The sequence below is a fragment of the Salvelinus fontinalis genome, chromosome 24, assembly GCF_029448725.1.
Source record: "Salvelinus fontinalis isolate EN_2023a chromosome 24, ASM2944872v1, whole genome shotgun sequence".
Lineage (NCBI taxonomy): Eukaryota > Metazoa > Chordata > Actinopteri > Salmoniformes > Salmonidae > Salvelinus > Salvelinus fontinalis.
The window spans coordinates 21,315,800-21,334,026 of NC_074688.1; the positions used below are offsets into that span (position 1 = coordinate 21,315,800).

At 42.6% G+C, this 18,227-nt stretch overlaps 1 protein-coding gene and 2 pseudogenes across 1 annotated transcript; 1 reads left to right on the forward strand and 2 right to left on the reverse strand.

Moving 5' to 3' along the window:
• Positions 1-19: 19 nt before the first annotated feature.
• On the reverse strand, positions 20-13,605 carry LOC129822133 (cilia- and flagella-associated protein 45-like; annotated as a pseudogene).
• Positions 12,494-14,738, reverse strand: LOC129821702 (trafficking protein particle complex subunit 4-like; annotated as a pseudogene).
• Positions 14,732-17,106, forward strand: LOC129822132 (40S ribosomal protein S25-like). Its single transcript, XM_055880106.1, has 5 exons — positions 14,732-14,819; positions 15,521-15,616; positions 15,723-15,906; positions 16,694-16,855; positions 17,052-17,106. The coding sequence occupies exons 1-4, from the start codon at positions 14,817-14,819 to the stop codon at positions 16,849-16,851; spliced, it is 441 nt and encodes a 146-aa protein (XP_055736081.1). The 5' UTR covers positions 14,732-14,816; the 3' UTR covers positions 16,852-16,855; positions 17,052-17,106.
• The last annotated feature ends 1,121 nt before the right edge of the window (positions 17,107-18,227 follow it).

Consider the following 18,227-nt stretch of genomic DNA (forward strand, 5'->3'; position numbering starts at 1 on the left):
TTTCTATTATATTAACAATAAAACATTTTCATGAAGACCGTGCTGGAAGAGAATTATAAAAGACTGAAGTCTAACCTGTAGATAAAATCTTGGTCCCTGTATGACGAAGCTGTTAGGCACAGTCAAATTATTTTATCCTACAAAGAAAACATGTCATAACAGAATTTACATTTTCACAATCACATTTTAAGTCTATATAAGCAATCAATTTGTATTTTTCCTTCAATTAGTTGAATAGTTAATGTGCACTGCTTAATCAAGGTCATGCCTACAGTAAAATAAACATTCATAGTATGTCATGTATACGGTCATCTTTATTCAGAAATTACATGATAAATAATGTAAATGTGCTACATTAGATTTCTATCCTGTACCAATTCATTTTCATTCTACCCTGTCAAAAAGTGATGGGGGTGCCAATTTATCTCCATTGAAGTCTTTCATTAGTATCAGGGTTTGTGTTGTAGTCAGTCATGCTAGTGAGCCAGAGCATGAAGAGCATGGACCCTTCTCTCCACTTCATTGCAATACTTCTCTGGAAGTCCAGCAGCCCTACAAGTAAAATTAACAAACATTAATTACAAAACTAAACCTGACCATCCTGACTATCCTCTGTTCCTCTCAATTCTACGTATCACCTTGTTCCTGTATGTAGTTAGTCCCCTCCCAGTCCCTATAAATGGTTAGTCCCCACCCAGTCCCTATACGTAGTTAATCCCCATCCAGTCCCTATACATAAGAGTTAGCCCCCTCCCAGTCCCTATAAATGGTTAGTCCCTACCCAGTCCCTATACGTAGTTAATCCCCATCCAGTCCCTATACATAGAGTTAGCCCCCACCCAGTCCCTATACGTAGTTAATCCCCACCCAGTCCCTATACATAGAGTTAGCCCCTACCCAGTCCCTATACGTAGTTAATCCCCACCCAGTCCCTATACATAGAGTTAGCCCCTACCCAGTCCAAATACGTAGTTAATCCCCACCCAGTCCCTATACATAGAGTTAGCCCCCACCCAGTCTCCGTACTTACTTGAGCTCCCTGAGCTTCTTCTCCTTGATCTCGTCGAGGCGGATGCGGCAATGCCGGGCCTCCTCGTCCAGCCGGTCTCTCTCTTTGTAGACCTCCCTGCGCAGGGTGATGGCCTGCATCTCTTGCTCCCTCACCTGCTGGTGCACCCTGTCCTCTTGACGCAACATCTTGATCCTGTGTTTCTCCTCCTTGTCCTTCTCCTTACAGATGGAAGCCTACTGGGCTCTGGGGTGAGGGAAAAAACGGTCAGTAAAACTCTACTGCTAATACAGAGGCCTTTGCTAACATTTTAAAACCTGGTTGTCCAAGACATAGCATAGTGTTAAGCTTTGATTTCTGAAACCGCCTAACTGTAATACAAGTACAGTGATTGAGTTAGTACAGTGATAACTACCCACTGGGCACAGACGTCAATTCAATGTCTATTCCACGTGGGTTCAGCGTAATTTAATTGAAATTACGTGGAAACAACGTTGATTCAACCAGTGTGTGCTCAGTGGGTACATTTACATTCTGTCATGGTGTACCTCAACGCCCTCTCAAACTCAGCCCTCTCGCCCAGTCTCGATAGACAGGAGATACTCCTTGTGTGTGACCTGCTCCAAACGAGCTGCCTTCAACCTCTCCTCAACATCCACCTTCTTCTTGAACTGCTCCTTCTCTTTTCTCCTCCAATCCCTCTCTGCTCCCTCCTGGTTCCTCCTGACAAAGTCATACACAAAACCACTGTAACCATTCCTCCATACCTTTTATGACCAATTACGAGAACAACAGGTCAGTGTGAGCCACTGTGAAACAAATTGAACTTTGGTGCTGCTCACCTGCTCTGCCTTGTGGTCTTTGTCTCTCTCCTGTAGGGCTTGCAGTCTGGCCACCTCCTTCTCCTTTCCTCTCTTGATGCGTCTCTGTTCAGCCTCGTACTCAGCCTCCCGCTCCTGTAGGAGTCACACAAAATTCTATTTGGCTGCTTTAACACAGGCAGTCCAATTCTGATCTTTTACTCAATTATTGGCAAAAGAGCTGATCTGATTGGTCAAAAGACCAATTCGTGGAAAAAGATCAGACTTAGGCTGCCTGTGTAAATGCAGCCTTAGACAACTATTTTGCCCTTCTGCTTTCTGACCCAAAAACAAGAAGGCCAAAGACCTATAATGAAGAAGTTCATAATGGAGTACCTCTTACCATTTTCTTGTGGGTGTACTCCATAGCCCGGAGGTCGGCCAGTCTCTCCTCTTTCTTGCGCTCCTTGGCCAGCAGCCTGTCCTCGTTGATACGGAGGATCTCCTGCTGCAGACGCTGCTGCTCCTCCTTCTTCCTCTCCAGAGCCTGGGAGACACACACACCACACCATTTCTGTTGTTTATTATTCATTATGCCTACAGTAACTGCATTACGATTCATTCATTAATGATATTCATGAGTTGCAAGAGCACTAACAGATCTTGGACCAGGCTAATTCGTGAGAAATTTCTAACTGAAATTCAAAGTGGAAATACATAAGCCTGGCTATAAGAATGTTGTGCTGTACAAAGAGACTTGTCTCTAGCTAATAATACTTCCAGCTCCTCCATCTGCATCCTCTCCAGGTTCTCCAGCATCTGCTGGGCTTCGTGCTCCTTCATCTCATTCTGCAGCATCCTGTCCTCCAGACGCTCCTCAATCTGGTTTATAATCAGCTGATTTCCCCTATAGACACACACAGGGAAGACAGCTGAGGTGTTACAGTATGGAAAAGAGATGTAGTGTGTGTATTTCACTTTAAATGGGCCATTGTGTGGGTGTGTATGTGTGTGTAAGCATGTGTGTCCTCACTGGATCCTCTGGTGTTTGCGCAGCTCGTCGATCTGCTCCAGGGCCTCCAGTGCTCTCCTATGGTCCACCTCCATCATGGCATTCAGTCGCCTCTCCTCGTCCTGCTGCTCAGCCAGGATCTGCTGCCTCTCTAGGATCTGGGCATCCCTCACCGCGTGGCACTGGGCACCCAGGATCAACTGTCCACAACAATAAAGTACCATACACAACACACACAAGGACACAGAGATGGGAGAGTCTGGACAGGGCCTGGGTAGAATAACTGGGTAAATGTGTGATATTGCAGTGATGTTGGGACTGAAGCTGAGATAAAATGAATAACAAAGAGTATCAAAGTAAAGAGAAAGGGTGAGCAATGAGATTATTTTGCTGTACCTCATTGAGTTTCTTGACCTCGTCCTCCTGCTCCATCCTCATGGCATTGGCCCTCTCCAGCAGGTACTGAGCTCTTTCCTTGGCCTCCAGCTCACTTAGGTCCTGGTTCTTCTGATGAGACAGCTCAGTCTGGCGGATATGGGCCTTCCTATCCTCAGCAGCATCCTGGTCAGGAAAAACAGCAACATTGGAACAGTGCAGAAGTTAGTTTGGTTTATTACTGTTACATCTCCACAAGGGTGTAGTGCTGTAGCTGGGACCCTGTACTGCCAGTTAGTCACTCAGCTTTCATGAGGGAAAGGTTGCTTACAAATTCATCAGGTACATTTGTCCTTTCTCACCATAGCTGCTTCTCTGTCTCTCCTCTGGGCTTCCAGCGTGGCCTCCAGCTCTTCCTTGGTTGAAACCCGAGTAGCTGTTGTGATCCGCTCGATCTCAGTTGGGTGGAGAATGACAGACAGCCCAGACGGATCCTTACTTGGGATCCTGGCAAAATGACAACATTGTTTTTATTATGTAATTCACCACCACTTGTAAAATGTGATTGTGGGATATGTTTATTGGTGCAATGTAGGTTTATGGAACTTGATGGCATTCTCTTTTATAATAAGTAAACCGTGATAAACACTGCCAAGTGTAGTACTGGTATGTTCACAAAGCATTAGACTTGATGATCACAATGCAACCAAATGAGAAATTGGGGTATAGACTGATACTTGCTTCAGGTCTCGGATGAGGTCCCTTGTGATGATGCGAACTGTCTCTGGTTTCTGAGTTTTCTGACTTGGAGAAGACATGGACTGGCCCCTGGGTCCAGACCGGCCACCCCTCTCAGTGTCCTTGACATCGCAGGCTGACAGCACCTTGAGTGTGAAAATCCAACATACATTTCCACCAATTCTCTCTCTCTCTCTCAAAAACACACACACACACAGACCTTGCACAGTTCAATTGTCACAGGTTACTGATATGTGTTTTATGAAATGCAGATAAAGGAGATGGCTGACATATGCCGGTTTTGTGGTTCCAAAGAACCAGTTGTGTTGTGACAAGGTGGGGGTGGTATACAGAAGATAGCCCTATTTGGTAAAAGACCAAGTCCATATTATGGGAAGATCAGCTCAAATAAGCAAAGTCCATCATTACTTTAAGATATGAAGGTCAGTCAATACGGAAAATTTCAAGAACTTTTAAAGTTTCTTCAAGTGCAGTCACAAAAACCATCAAGCTCTATGATGAAACTGGCTCTTATGAGGACCGCCGCAGAAATGGAAGACCCAGAGTTACCTCTGCTGCAGGGGATAAGTTCATTAGAGTTACCAGCCTCAGAAAATGCAGCCCAAATAAATGTTCAAGCGACAGACACATCTCAACATCAACTATTCAGAGGAGACTGTGTGAATCAGGCCTTCATGGTCGAATTGCTGCAAAGAAACCACTACTAAAGGACACCAATACTTGCTTGGGCCAAGAAACATGAAGAATGGACATTAGACCAGTGGAAATTTGTCCTTTGGTCTGGAGTCCAAATTTGAGATTTTTGCTTCCAACCGCCGTAAGACACGTCTTTGTGAGACGCGGTGTGAGTGAACGGATGATCTCTGCATGTGTATTTCACACCGTAAAGCATGGAGGAGGAGGAGTTATGGTGTGGTTGTGCTTTGTTGGTGACACTATCAGTGATTTATTTAGAATTCAAAACACACTTAAACAGCATGTCTACCACAGCATTCTGCAGTGATACGCCATCCCATCTGGTTTGGGCTTAGTGGGACTATAATTTGTTTTTCAACAGGACAATGACCCAACACACCTCCAGGCTGTGTAAGGGCCACAATCCCCCGACCTCAACCAAATTGAGATAGTTTGGGATGAGTCTGTCCGCAGAGTGAAGGAAAAGCAGCCCATAAGTGCTCAGCATGTGTGGGAACGCCTTCAAGACTGCTGAAAAGGCATTCCAGGTGAAGCTGGTTGAGAGAATGCCAAGAGTGTGCAAAGCTGTCATCAAGGCAAAGAGTGGCTAGTTGAAGAATCTCAAATATAAAATATATTTAGATTTGTTTAACACTTTTTTGGGGTTACTCATGATTCCATGTGTGTTATTTCATAGTTTTGATGTCTTCACTATTATTCTACAATGTAGAAAATAGTACAAATAAAGAAAAACCCTTGAATGAGTAGGTGTTTTAAAACTTTTGACGGGTAGTGTATGTAATTGTTAGGTCATGCAAGATTGTGGGCCTCTCTGATTCCACTTACCATGATGATCTTCAAAATTCGTCCACTCTCATCAACTGAAAGAAATAACAGCTATAATATTGACAGGAATGTCACCATTATAATAACACAACGAATATCCAATGTTGTGAAGCACCTAGTCAGCTATTTTTCAGTCTTTGTTATGGGAGAAGTGCCTGGCATGTCCTTAAAAATTAGAGATCTTTTGTTGTTGTGTATCCATGGAAACCCCCATATTCAACAGGGGAAGAGTCTACGTGGCCTCTGTGCATGCCTTTTTGGCACAAGCCATATTAATCATCTCTTGTCTTGGATACTTTGTATCAAGGTGAATCAGATGTGCTTTGATACAATGTGAAATAATATTTGGCTTCAGTACATGCATGCATGTAGCATGTGCGATATTATATACAGTATGTGCAATGCATGTTGCTGTATGGTGGAGGTGGTGCATCACACTTTATGCTCACTAAGTGGCGCTAAAGTATCTCATCTCTGCAAATTAGACTACCCAACAACCACGTAACATACCGTGGTTATGACAAAACATAGTTCATTGCATTTTCGATAGAAGGTGTATGTGGTGGCGTTGTCATTGAGTCGAATATCGGGTTTGGTGTACAGAGATTGAAAGAAATAGCCCACTGTGCACACACATCAGTCAATTCAACGTATATTCCACATTGGTAGCAGAAAACAAATTGCATGAAATTCAGAGGAAATGATAATGTATTGTACAGTGCCTTCAGAAAGTATTCACACCCCTTGACTTTTTCCACATTTTGTTGTGTTACAGCCTGAATTTAAAATAGATTACATTTTGATTTTGTGTCACTGGCAGACACACAATACCCCATAAAGTCAAAGTGGGATTACAGTATGTTTTAAGACATTTTTACAATTTCTTTTTTTTTTTATGAAAAGCTGAAATGTCTTGATTGAATAAGTATTCAACCCCTTTGTTTTTGCAAGCCTAAATAAATTCAGGTCAGGAGTAAAACAATGTGCTTAACAAGTCACATAAGTTGCATGGACTCACTCTGTGTGCAATAATAACATAATCATATCTGTACCCCACGTATGCAATTACATGTAAGGTCCCTCAGCCAAGCAGTGAATTTCAAACACAGATTAAACCACAAAGACCAGGGAGGTTTTCCCAAAAAATAATGAAAAAAAAACAGACATTGAATATCCCTTTGAGCATGGTGAAGTTATTAATTACACTTGGATACAGGCGTTCTTCCTAACTCAGTTGCCGGAGAGGAAGGAAACCACTCAGCGATTTCACCATGGGGCTAATGGTGACTTTAAAATAGTTACCGAGTTTAATGGCTATGATAGGAGAAAACTCAGGATGAATCAACAACATTATAGTTACTCCACAATATTAACCTAAATGACAAAGTGAAAATAAGTACAGAATACAAATATTCCAAAACATGCATCCTGTTTGCAACAAGGCACTAAAGTAAAACTGCAAAAAATGTGGCAAAGAAATTAACTTTATGTCCTGAATACAAAGCTTTATGTTTGGGGCAAATCCAACACAACATGTCATTGAGTACCACTCTTCATATTTTCAAGCATGATGGTGGCTGCATCATGTTATGGATATGCTTGTCATTGGCTAGGACTAGGGAGTTTTTTGTTGTTGATAAAATGGAATAGAGCTAAGCACAGGTAAAATCCTAGAGGAAAACCTGGTTTAGTCTGCTTTCCAACAGACACTGGGAGACAAATTCACTTTTCAGCAGGACAATAACCTAAAACACAAGGCCAAATATACACTGCAGTTGCTTACCAAGATGACATTGAACGTACTTTAGTGACCTATTTAGAGTTGACTTGAATAGGCCTGAAAATCTATGGCAAAACTTTAAAATGGCTGTCTCGCAATGATCAACAACCAACTTGGCAGAGCTTGAAGAATTTTCTAAATAAATAATAATGTGCAAATATTGTACAATCCAGGTGTGCAAAGCTCTTAGAGACTTACCCAGAAATACTCACAGCTGCTAAAGATGATTCCAACATGTATTGACTCAGGAATTTGAATACTTATGTCAATTAAATATTTCTGTATTTCATATTCAAAACATTTGCCAAAATGTTAAAAAAATAAAATGTTTTCACTTTGTCATTATGGGGTATTGTATGTAGATGGGTGAGAAAAAATATAAATTGAATCCATTTTGAATTCAGGCTGTAACACAACAAAATGTGGAATAAGTCAAGGGGTATGAATACTTTCTGAAGGCACGTGTGGTTCCCACCGTGAAGCATGGAAGAGGAGGTGTGGGGGTGTGGGGGTGCTTTATTGGTGACACTGTCAGTGATTTATTTAGAATTCAAGGCACACTTAACCAGCATGGCTAACACAGCATTCTGCAGCAATACGCCATCCCATCTGGTTTGCACTTAGTGGACTATCATTTGTTCTTCAACAGGACAATGACCCAAAACACACCTCCAGGATGGGTAAGGGCTATTTAAGAGTGATGGATGGAGTGGTGGAGTGCTGCATCAGATGACTTTGCCTCCTCAATCACCCGACTTCAACCCAAATGAGATGGTTTGGGATGAGTTTTTACAATGTAGAAAATAGTAAAAATAAGGAAAAACCCTTGAATGAGTAGGTGTGTCCAAACTTTTGACTGGTACTGTATATATAAATCAAATCAAAGTTTATTTGTCACATATGCCGAATACAACAGGGAAATGATTACTTACAGGCTCTAACCAACAGTGCAGAAAAGGTATTAGGTGAACAATAGGTAAGTAAAGAAATAAAAACGACAGTAAAAAAGACAGTGAAAAATTACAGTAGCGAGTTTATATACAGTAGCGAGGCTATAACAGTAGCGAGGCTATAGACAGGCAGCGGTTAGTCGGGCTGATTGAGGTAATATGTACATGTAGATATGGTTAAAGTGACTATGCATATATGATAAACAGAGAGTAGCAGTAGCGTAAAAGAGGGGTTGGTGGGTGGTGGGTGGCGGGACGAAATGCATATACCCCGATTAGCCAATGTGCGAGGGCACTGGTTGGTCGGGCCAATTGAGGTAGTATGTACATGAATGTATAGTTAAAGTGACTATAAATATATGATAAACAGAGAGTAGCAGCAGCATAAAAGAGGGGTTGGGGATGCACACAATGCAAATAGTCCGGGTAGCCATTTGATTACCTGTTCAGGAGTCTTATGGCTTGGGGGTAAAAACTGTTGAGAAGCCTTTTTGTCCTAGACTTGACACTCCGGTATCGCTTGCCATGCGGTAGTAGAGAGAACAGTCTGTGGCTGGGGTCTTTGACAATTTTTGGGGCCTTCCTCTGACACCGCCTGGTGTAGAGGTCCTGGATGGCAGGCAGCTTAGCCACAGTGATGTACTGGGCCGTACGCACTACCCTCTGTAGTGCCTTGCAGTCGGGGGCCGAGCAATTGCCGTACCAGGCAATGATGCAACCAGTCAGGATGCTCTCGATGTTGCAGCTGTAGAACCTTTTGAGGATCTGAGGACCCATGCCAAATCTTTTTAGTTTCCTGAGGGGGAATAGGCTTTGTCGTGCCCTCTTCACGACTATCATGGTGTGTTTGGACCATTCTAGTTTGTTGGTGATGTGGACACCAAGGAACTTGAAGCTCTCAACCTGCTCCACTACAGCCCCGTCGATGAGAATGGGGGTGTGCTCGGTCATCCTTTTCCTGTAGTCCACAATCATCTCCTTTGTCTTTGTTACGTTGAGGGATAGGTTGTTATTCTGGCACCATCCGGCCAGGTCTCTGACCTCCTCCCTATAGGCTGTCTCATCGTTGTCGGTGATCAGGATATGGAGGGGACCGCGTACTCTCATCATATCAATATCTGGAGAGGTACCAGTGGCCCTGAACACATGGCAAAATGAATTTTGCAAATCGCATGCACGTAAGCAGAGTTAGAGCATAACCGGTAAACCAATGTTATCCTATGGGAGAATTCTGCTAGCACGTCGTGGAACACACCTTCCCTGCCATTCATTATTGTCAATAGAATGCATAGCCCCTCGTTAATTAACCCTTATTTATTGTATGGATCATAAATAGGGTGAATTCAGAAAAAGTGGAACACTGTTTTGCATTTCTGTCATCTGTAGCCTCTTTCGACATCTATCCAACATATTAGCCCAACCAACACATAATAGCTACATTTCTGAAATACTCACGATATTTCCTAAATCACACAAACAGGGCAAATGTTAATATCATATTCACAGGAGGTATTACACACTGATTTGTGTACACTGAGCCAAAACCCTATTTTCAGTGTGAGTTCGGTAAATTGGGACCACAGGTTAGATAAACTGGGACACAATTTTTATAGTCCTAATTGTACCCCAATGATAACTAAATTCATACTTTGTTGTTATATTATCATCTTGAAGATTTCAGAAATGTATCATGTGTTGGGCTAATATGTTGGATAGATGTCAAAAGATGTTAAAGAAGACGCAAATGCAAAAAAGGAAGACATCACCCTACTATTAGTTCTGTTTGGTGCCATTATACTCTGGAAGATATCTAAATTAACCAGGATAACAGTACCTCAAAAACCAGAGCCCTGCCTTGCAGTATGAACCTGGCTGGGAGTTTAGGCCCCATTATTGCAACATTGATGGCCCAGAGCTACAGCTGGAGGACGACCCTGTCCATCTCAGGCCTCTCCTGTTGTGTGGTCTCCTTCGTCTGCCTGCTGTTGATCAGGAACGAGCCCAAGAACGTGGGCTTGCCCAACATCGACACTGGGGGGACCAAGAAGGTCAAAGCAGGTCAGAGCTTGGAGCTAACCTCATTTGGTTCTGTGGTTGAAACATTTAAAAATGTGTGTGAATGTGATATGCACAAGTTTTCATTTGAACACATGCTTTTCTGAGTATTGTCTGCATGTGAAATTGTGTGTAAAATCAGTGACACTCTAAGAGAATTTACTCTGCACCCAGTGTTCAAGATTTTATTTAACCTTTACTTAACTAGGCAAGTCAGTTAAGAACAAATTCTTATTTACAATTACGGCCTACCCCGGCCAAACCCTATCCTGGATGACGCTGGGCCAATTGTGCGCTGCCCTATGGGACTCCCAATCACGGTCAGTTGTGATACAGCTTGGAATCAAACCAGGGTCTGTAGTGACACCTCTAGCACTGAGATGCAGTGTCTTAGACTGCTGCGCCACTCGGGAGCCACTCTCTAAGTGATGTGCTAGTGTGACTTAAACCTCTTTCCTTTCCCAGGCTCATCCAGTGATGAGACCACCTTCAAAGAGTTCATCCTGTCCTCCTACCAGTGGCTGCTGTCTGTGGGCTACCTGGTGGTGTTCGGGGTGAGACGGCCTGCACATTAAAATAGACATCTACCTGTGTAAAACAGAGGGACAATGCCGGTGTTAATGTATCAGACTTCCAAACCAATGAGTGTTGACTGCCCCTTGATGAGGAAGAGCTGGGCCAGCTCTTCCTCATCCGGGACAAGGGGCAGTCAACACTCATTGGTTTGGAAGTCTGATACATTAACACCGGCATTGTCCCTCTGTTTTACACAGGTAGATGTCTATTTTAATGTGCAGGCCGTCTTCACCCCGAACACCACCAGGTAGCCCACAGACAGCAGCCACTGGTAGGAGGACAGGATGAACTCTGATGACTATTTTCATGTCTTGTCCTGGAGGCAGAACAGCGATTTCCCCTTAGGTAGGCCAGCTGCAAAGTCAGAATGTAGCTATATTGTGAAAATTCATGAAAACAAAAATGTGCTTTTTGGTATTAATTTAAGGTTAGGGTCAGGCATTATGGTTAGCAGTGTGGTTAAGGTTAGGTTTAAAATCAGATTTTATGACTGTGGCTGTGCCAGTTAGTGACCACTCTGCAGAGCTGCCTCCAGAACAAGATGCATGACGCAAAACGCTAACCTGCCTGTTTTACAAGTGTGCAATAGCTTACTGTTGATAACTCAATAATAATTGCTTCTTGTTAGGTTTGCCTAAATGCAGCTCTTTTTCACAGGCAGTTCCTACATGAGTGCCCTGGAGGTTGGAGGCGTTTAGCTGCAGGATACTTCACTGACAAGGCTGTGGCACAAGTGGGTTGACAGTGGCATCATACATTAATTCAGAGATCTATAAAAAATTTAAGCAGTGTTTGTAAGGTACTATATTAATTTTTGTACAGCAAGGCATGAAAAGCCATGGAAACCCCTGTCATTTTCTCTTGATCTCCATGATGGCTGGGATGTTTGGTTCCATGTAACTATTCCGGGTCACTGTCACTCCAGACAGCCCAAAGGTATAGTAAAGACACTATGCTACTCAAATCTCCTTTCAGAGCCAGCACACTATCAGTCTATGTTTGTTAGTTCATGGTTTTCTTTTTTATGTTATAAATTCAGATACGGATCCTCTTCTTAGGGGCTACTTTTGGCTTCTCATCTTACGGACCAATAGCCTTGTTTGGCGTGATAGCCAATGAGAGTGCTCCTTCAAACTATTGTCGAACATCACATGCTATCGTTGCCCTAATGGCCAACAGTAAGTTTATCTCAACCTAATCGTCTCAAATTCTAATGAATGCTTTTCACACATTTTTGTGTAATGTCTTGGCTTTACTAGCAGTACCAGACATGTAGTTCAATGACTAAATCTGTATATCCTATTATTTATGAGAACCAGCCTAATTGACATCCCTGTATTTTTATCAGTTGGTGGCTACTGCTCTGGACTGCCATTCAGCACCATCGCCAAGCACCACGGCTGGGAAATGGCCTTCTGGGTAGCAGAGATCACCTGTCTCGTCCCTACCATCAGCTTCTTCTTGCTGCGGAACATCAGAACCAAGATGGGTCACTTCCCAAGGAAGGCGGACTGATTATTACACCTCATAACTCTCTGTTGCCAATATGGGAAACTTAGGATAAGAATGTACATTTTCTTATTTGTGAAGTGTTTTGGAATTGACAGGAGACATGGTCCTGTATATTCTTGTTTTAAGAGATGGTGAGACATGGAGTTGATCCAGGGATAATTTATTTTCACTGAAGATGTATTCAGAGAGTATTCAGGTACAAGTACATCAACTATGTTGTGCTACTTAAAACTATTTTCAATGCTCATGGCTTAAAATAGATCCTAGATTTAATTATTGAAAATGTGTGTCAATATGATTTTAATTTGAGCATAATCTTATAATTTGAAACCAAGGCATTTTAATGTACTGTTCATTTCTGAAAATGGCACTTGACACATCTCATTATATGGGTGCAATCTGTTTGATTCGATAAAAGACTTGAATAAAATACCTTATGTTGTGCTTGACTTTACTTCTAAAGGATTGCATTGAAAAGAGAGATGAGATATCAAAACATAACATAGTGGTGTTTAATCTTAAAGTATGTAAAAAAAAATCTTTAAAAAAAAATCAGTATTTACATTGTATCCCAGTAGAACATATCCTTATCATATACAAGTTAATCAAGGCTCCTGAGTGGCGCAGTAGTCTAAGGCAGCGTTCTAAGGCACTGCATTTAGTGCTAGAGGCATCACTACAGACCATGATTCGATCCCGGGCTGTATCACAACCGGCCGTGATAGGCCGTCCCATAGGGCGGCGCACAATTGGCCCAGCGTCGTCCGGGTTTCACCGTCGTTGTAAAATAAGGATTTGGTCTTAACTGACTTGCTAGTTAAATAAAGGTTAAATAAAAAATAAAAATAAACATTAGTTCTGAAATAGCAGCACTGCTTGGAGACATGTTGACCCATATGCTTGTACTGTAGCTTCCCAGTCATAACAAACACAATTCATAAACAACATTTCAGGAGCAATTCATCCTTGTTCCTACTCTAGATCCAGGTCCAAAGTTACCAGCTTTATCTGCTATCTCCAATGCACCCTTCAAATTCTGATCAAAGAGTTCACACCTGTAACAAGAGAGGGCAAAATATATCTTGCCATGATTGCTCATCAATGAAATGGATAACTGATAGAGACTCATGTGACAGAGGGCAGATATTTAACATGTGAAAGTTACCTGATAGGCATCTCCAAAGAGTAGAAGGTGTTCTTGAGGGCGAAGTCTGAATAGATCTCGTAAATCTTCCTCAGGAGTGCATCAATGCCAGACTGCCGGGGGTCTGTCAGCACAATGAACTTTATAGCTGAAAAATAAGTTGACACTGAGGCAGATTTCGTTTTTCAAACCAAGTGCATTGCATGTAGGCATCGCCTACAGAGACTGATTGCAGTGTTTGAATGCATGGCTTTACCAGTGAGTGTCTGAAAGCAGTGCAGTTTGAACATATCTGTCTCCAGCATCTCAATTCCTGTACTGCCAACTTCAGGGGACAGCTGTGAACCAATAGCAAACAACCTAGGGAAAAGTAAAACACAACATGTAGCAAGATCATGGAAAAGCAAATGTAACCATAGACCAAAGGATTTATCCATGTCAGAGCTGACAGTTGTAATCACCTGAGAAGTGTACCTACTTACGAGAAGTGTAACTACTTACGAATGAAAATTTGAAGCCAGGATTAGTTTTTAATTGGAGCTCAAGCGAGCCCTTCCGAACCGTATGGACAACGGATAGTTTGTTGAGTCTTTCAAGTATTCGATGATCTCCTTCCCATCCGCCGTGAACTTACCGTTGACGTTCAATCAATCGATGGACAGTAAAGCATGGCCCACTAGATTAATAGAAGTATGCGTGCACAATGTTAACAATAAATAGAAGCATACAGAATGCAACATTTGAGTTCCAGCCATGACATGTACTACCAGCTATCACTATGTCAACTTTGTAAGCACTGATGTGATCACTTGACAGTTGCGGACAACCTACCTCGGATTCCATCGCGTTGACCAAATGATACAACAACTTTATCATCGTGGATCTTTAACACCAAATCTAAAGGATAGCTGAATGTTTTCTCTGCTTCTGCTCTCGGTACATAATTGTCATACTGGTAAATTTATCCCCCAGCCTTAATTACAACATACACACTGAATATCGCCCTCTTTGCCCTTTTTTCCGCACAGCTGACAAAATTGTCACGTGACAGGAAATATTTCAGACAAAATCTAAAATAATCTTGAACAGAGGTAACTTTACATGCGTGTTCATTCGTATTATTTGTTTTGTTTAATATGGCATCTATATTTATTTTGCAGATTTGTTTATTATTCATTCTAAAACCAATCTATAGAAACAGTATAGCAAAAATAAACTACATTACCCCGAACCATACTTCCACATCCACGTGTACGGGTTCTATTAGGGGCTCGTGCACGGGTTGAACTTCCTTTCACTCCGACATCTTAACGGTGGGACATCATGGTAAGAGTATTAGCGTAATTTTTCTTTAAATTCGAGGGCGAACAAAATATTTGACTCGAAAAAGTTCAGTCTGGATAGATCGGGATGGGTAGGTGGAAAATATTCTTTGTCCGCAGCGTTCTGACCGTGATTATGGATGGAATAGCTCACTTTACGATTCCTAGTTGGACATGCTTTCTAGCTAACGGTAGCTGGCTTGGCTACGTTAGCTGACTTGCGGCTGATGGTGCACTGCGTGATCAGCCAACCACCGGTTTATGTTGCAGACAATCGGTTGTATTATCATGCCCCAATGTGTTGATATCTCATAGTCTGACCTTTCCCACACATGTATCAATTGATCAGAATATGCAAACTGCCCGCGAGTTCTCTGCAGACCACGGTTGGCTGGAGTCTAGACGAGTCAATTGTTGATTAGCTGGCTAGTTGTTAGCCTGTGACTAGGCCGTCGCTGGTTAATTTAGGTCTAACTAGATTTACAGACACTACTAAAATATGCACAGGCGTACATCCTATTTGGTTCAATTCCAATTGATGGGCTAACGTTAGTGGCTATCTGAATTAGCAAACCAACTGACGTTGTCTTCTGTAAGTTATAGTGCACTTACAAATTACCAGCAGAAGTTTGCTAGTTTTAGGGAATGTGTGGTCGTTCATTCCGCATAAGTAAGATAATGGTACTGTGATGTGGCTTATTCCAGCCTCCCAAAGACGCCAAGGGCAAGGGGAAGGATTCCGGGAAGTCCAAAAAGGACAAGGATCCAGCCAACAAATCCGGAGGCAAAGCCAAGAAGAAGGTATGTCCTGATATCCATTTATCTTTTCTTGGGGGTTTATTCCTTTGGTGTCATAAAATGGTTGCACTGTCAGGAGTGAGCAACCTCTCCCATTTCCCCTGAGCAGAAGTGGTCCAAGGGAAAGGTGAGGGATAAGCTCAACAACCTGGTCCTCTTCGACAAGGCCACCTATGAAAAGTTGAACAAGGAAGTGCCCAACTACAAGCTCATCACACCAGCAGTTGTGTCCGAGAGGCTAAAGATCAGAGGGTCTCTGGCCAGGGCTGCCCTCCAGGAACTGCTCAGCAAAGGTAAACCCTGACCCCTGCTCTGGATTCTCAACCACAGTGTTTACTTGTAGTGAATTTGCTTAAATTAAGAACTAGTCGGGTAACCAAATCTGACTATGTAAGGCAGGGCCCTAACATTAAAGTGCGGATGGTACATGTTTGTCAGAATAGGCATATACACTCTTTTGCATGGACTGCTGGTACACTACTGTCATGGTTGTCTACGATAGTTTTTATTTTTTTGGCATGCTACACTCTGTGTCAGTAGTCTGAGGACAATGATCTGGTTCAATTTTGAGCTTTGCTACAGTGAACCCCAGTTTGACTCAACAAGGCACTGACTCTTGTGGGTCTGCCGCAGAGCCAACTGGTACAGATACTTTTACAAAGCCTGTTAAGCCCCACTTACATATACCGATGTTTAGCGCTCCTCTCACTTGCCTTCCAAATGAAACACTAAATATTTCAGAATTAGAACTCTTACTACAAAATTAACATGTTTTGTAATGTTCGTAAGTCCTGTTCCCTTCAATGTCACTTCTAACCCCTGTCGGCAGTATGTCTTCCTTCGGGGGGGGGGGGGGGGGTGTACTGTCGTTTTGGTCAATATTGGCTCTGATCAGTGACTACTAAGACTGGCACTGTAACTTGATGTCTGCTCTTTCAGCATCAAGTGTTGTGTATATTGTCCTAACTTGTCAGGGCAGTGGGTGGGTCTGACTTTTCTGAGTGAGTTGGTAATGTGGGACCATAGTATTTCAATATCTGTACAAAATAAATGGCACGTTCCATTCTGCAACCCCTCTAGGCATGATCAAGTTGGTGTCAAAACACAGATCGCAGGTGATCTACACACGTAACACCAAGGGTCCCGAGGAGGAGGGTGGTGTTGTGGTTCCAGACAAACCAGAGAAGCCTGAGAAGGCAGCTAAGGCATCAAAGGCAGAGAAGGAAGAGAAAGCATAAACTGGTATGTTATGATAGTAGTCCTGATGGAACTGGCCTACATTTTATTGCGACAAACTGAATATTCCTCACTGCAATTCACTGTTGCTGGTATTATCTGATTTTAATGTTTTGGCGTTAAATATGTTACACACATGTTAACAGGCAGGTTGGAGGACTACGGCTATAAATACCATCTAAAATCATCTTGTTTTTTTCAGGTTGTGATTCCTGTGTTCAGATGTGATGTAAGGCGAATAAAATTCTTAAAGGAGATTTGCATTTTGTTTTTTTGTATTCCTTGTGATATTCTCCCTGATGTCTGTGTACTCTTAATTTTGAAGGACCTTTTAGCTCCAGATCATTTAGCTTGAATGAGTTGACACTCGATTGCATTTGGCTGGAGATCTGTGAATCTAGTTTCAGAATGACAACTCTTATTTGATATATTCTAATGTACACAGCAATTGATCTAGCAATATCCACAAGGTGCAAACCTAGACTTTGAACAAATTGGGGTTACAATATCACATACACTGTTTCCTCTGCATGAACACACTTCAACTCACTTCAACTTCACTGTGAACATCGTTGCCAAATCAAGTCCAGGGCCTCAGACCTGCCATTGACTGTTGGTGGTTTTTCAGTCTTGCCCTTGCATCAAATAAGTTTGAAAATGTAATTCGGTGGGAGAGGACAGTGCTGTGGCGTGTAACATAAAACTAAGTGGTGTGACGTGTTGTGGCGGTATTACACTATCAAAATGGTGCTTTGGGACAGAAGACGAGCGGGCTGAGGCGTCCCCTTGGAGGCACGCTGCCGAGGATGTTTACACCTCACTTAGTGTGTTGTGTTCAATTAGTATCAATGCTTCCTTTATAATGGAACTCGGCCAACCCTACATTTGTGCTTTCACTTGAGCTGTATTTGTTAATTTTGTCACCCATTAAATTCAGTAGGACCTCCAGGTTCCTGTATTCAAATTAAGGTGGATTGTTTCCGATGCATTTCTGGTAGGGTTGGAACGTAACCATAACCCCTACTGTAACCTTTTAACTTCAACTTCAATGTTGGGGGGGGGGGGGTCCCAAAGATCCCGGATAACGAGAGACCAATGTGTTTCTGCTTTCATCCGTGTTGGAGTCAGCAGTGGATGCATGTAAAGAGCTGCTACAGGCAACTGAAGAGTGAGTTATTTATTGACAAATGTCATGAAATAAATGAACTTCTCTGCTTCAGTTTAGGGGCTTGAGCTGGGGGTGGGTGAGACGCAGGGTAGCTTACTGATGGATGCTGCCGCTTGTCATTGCACAGCACTACCTTGAGCGACGATGGAAGAAAGAAAACAGTCCACGGAACACTGACTGATTCTCACCCTCATCTGCCACCATCGGGTC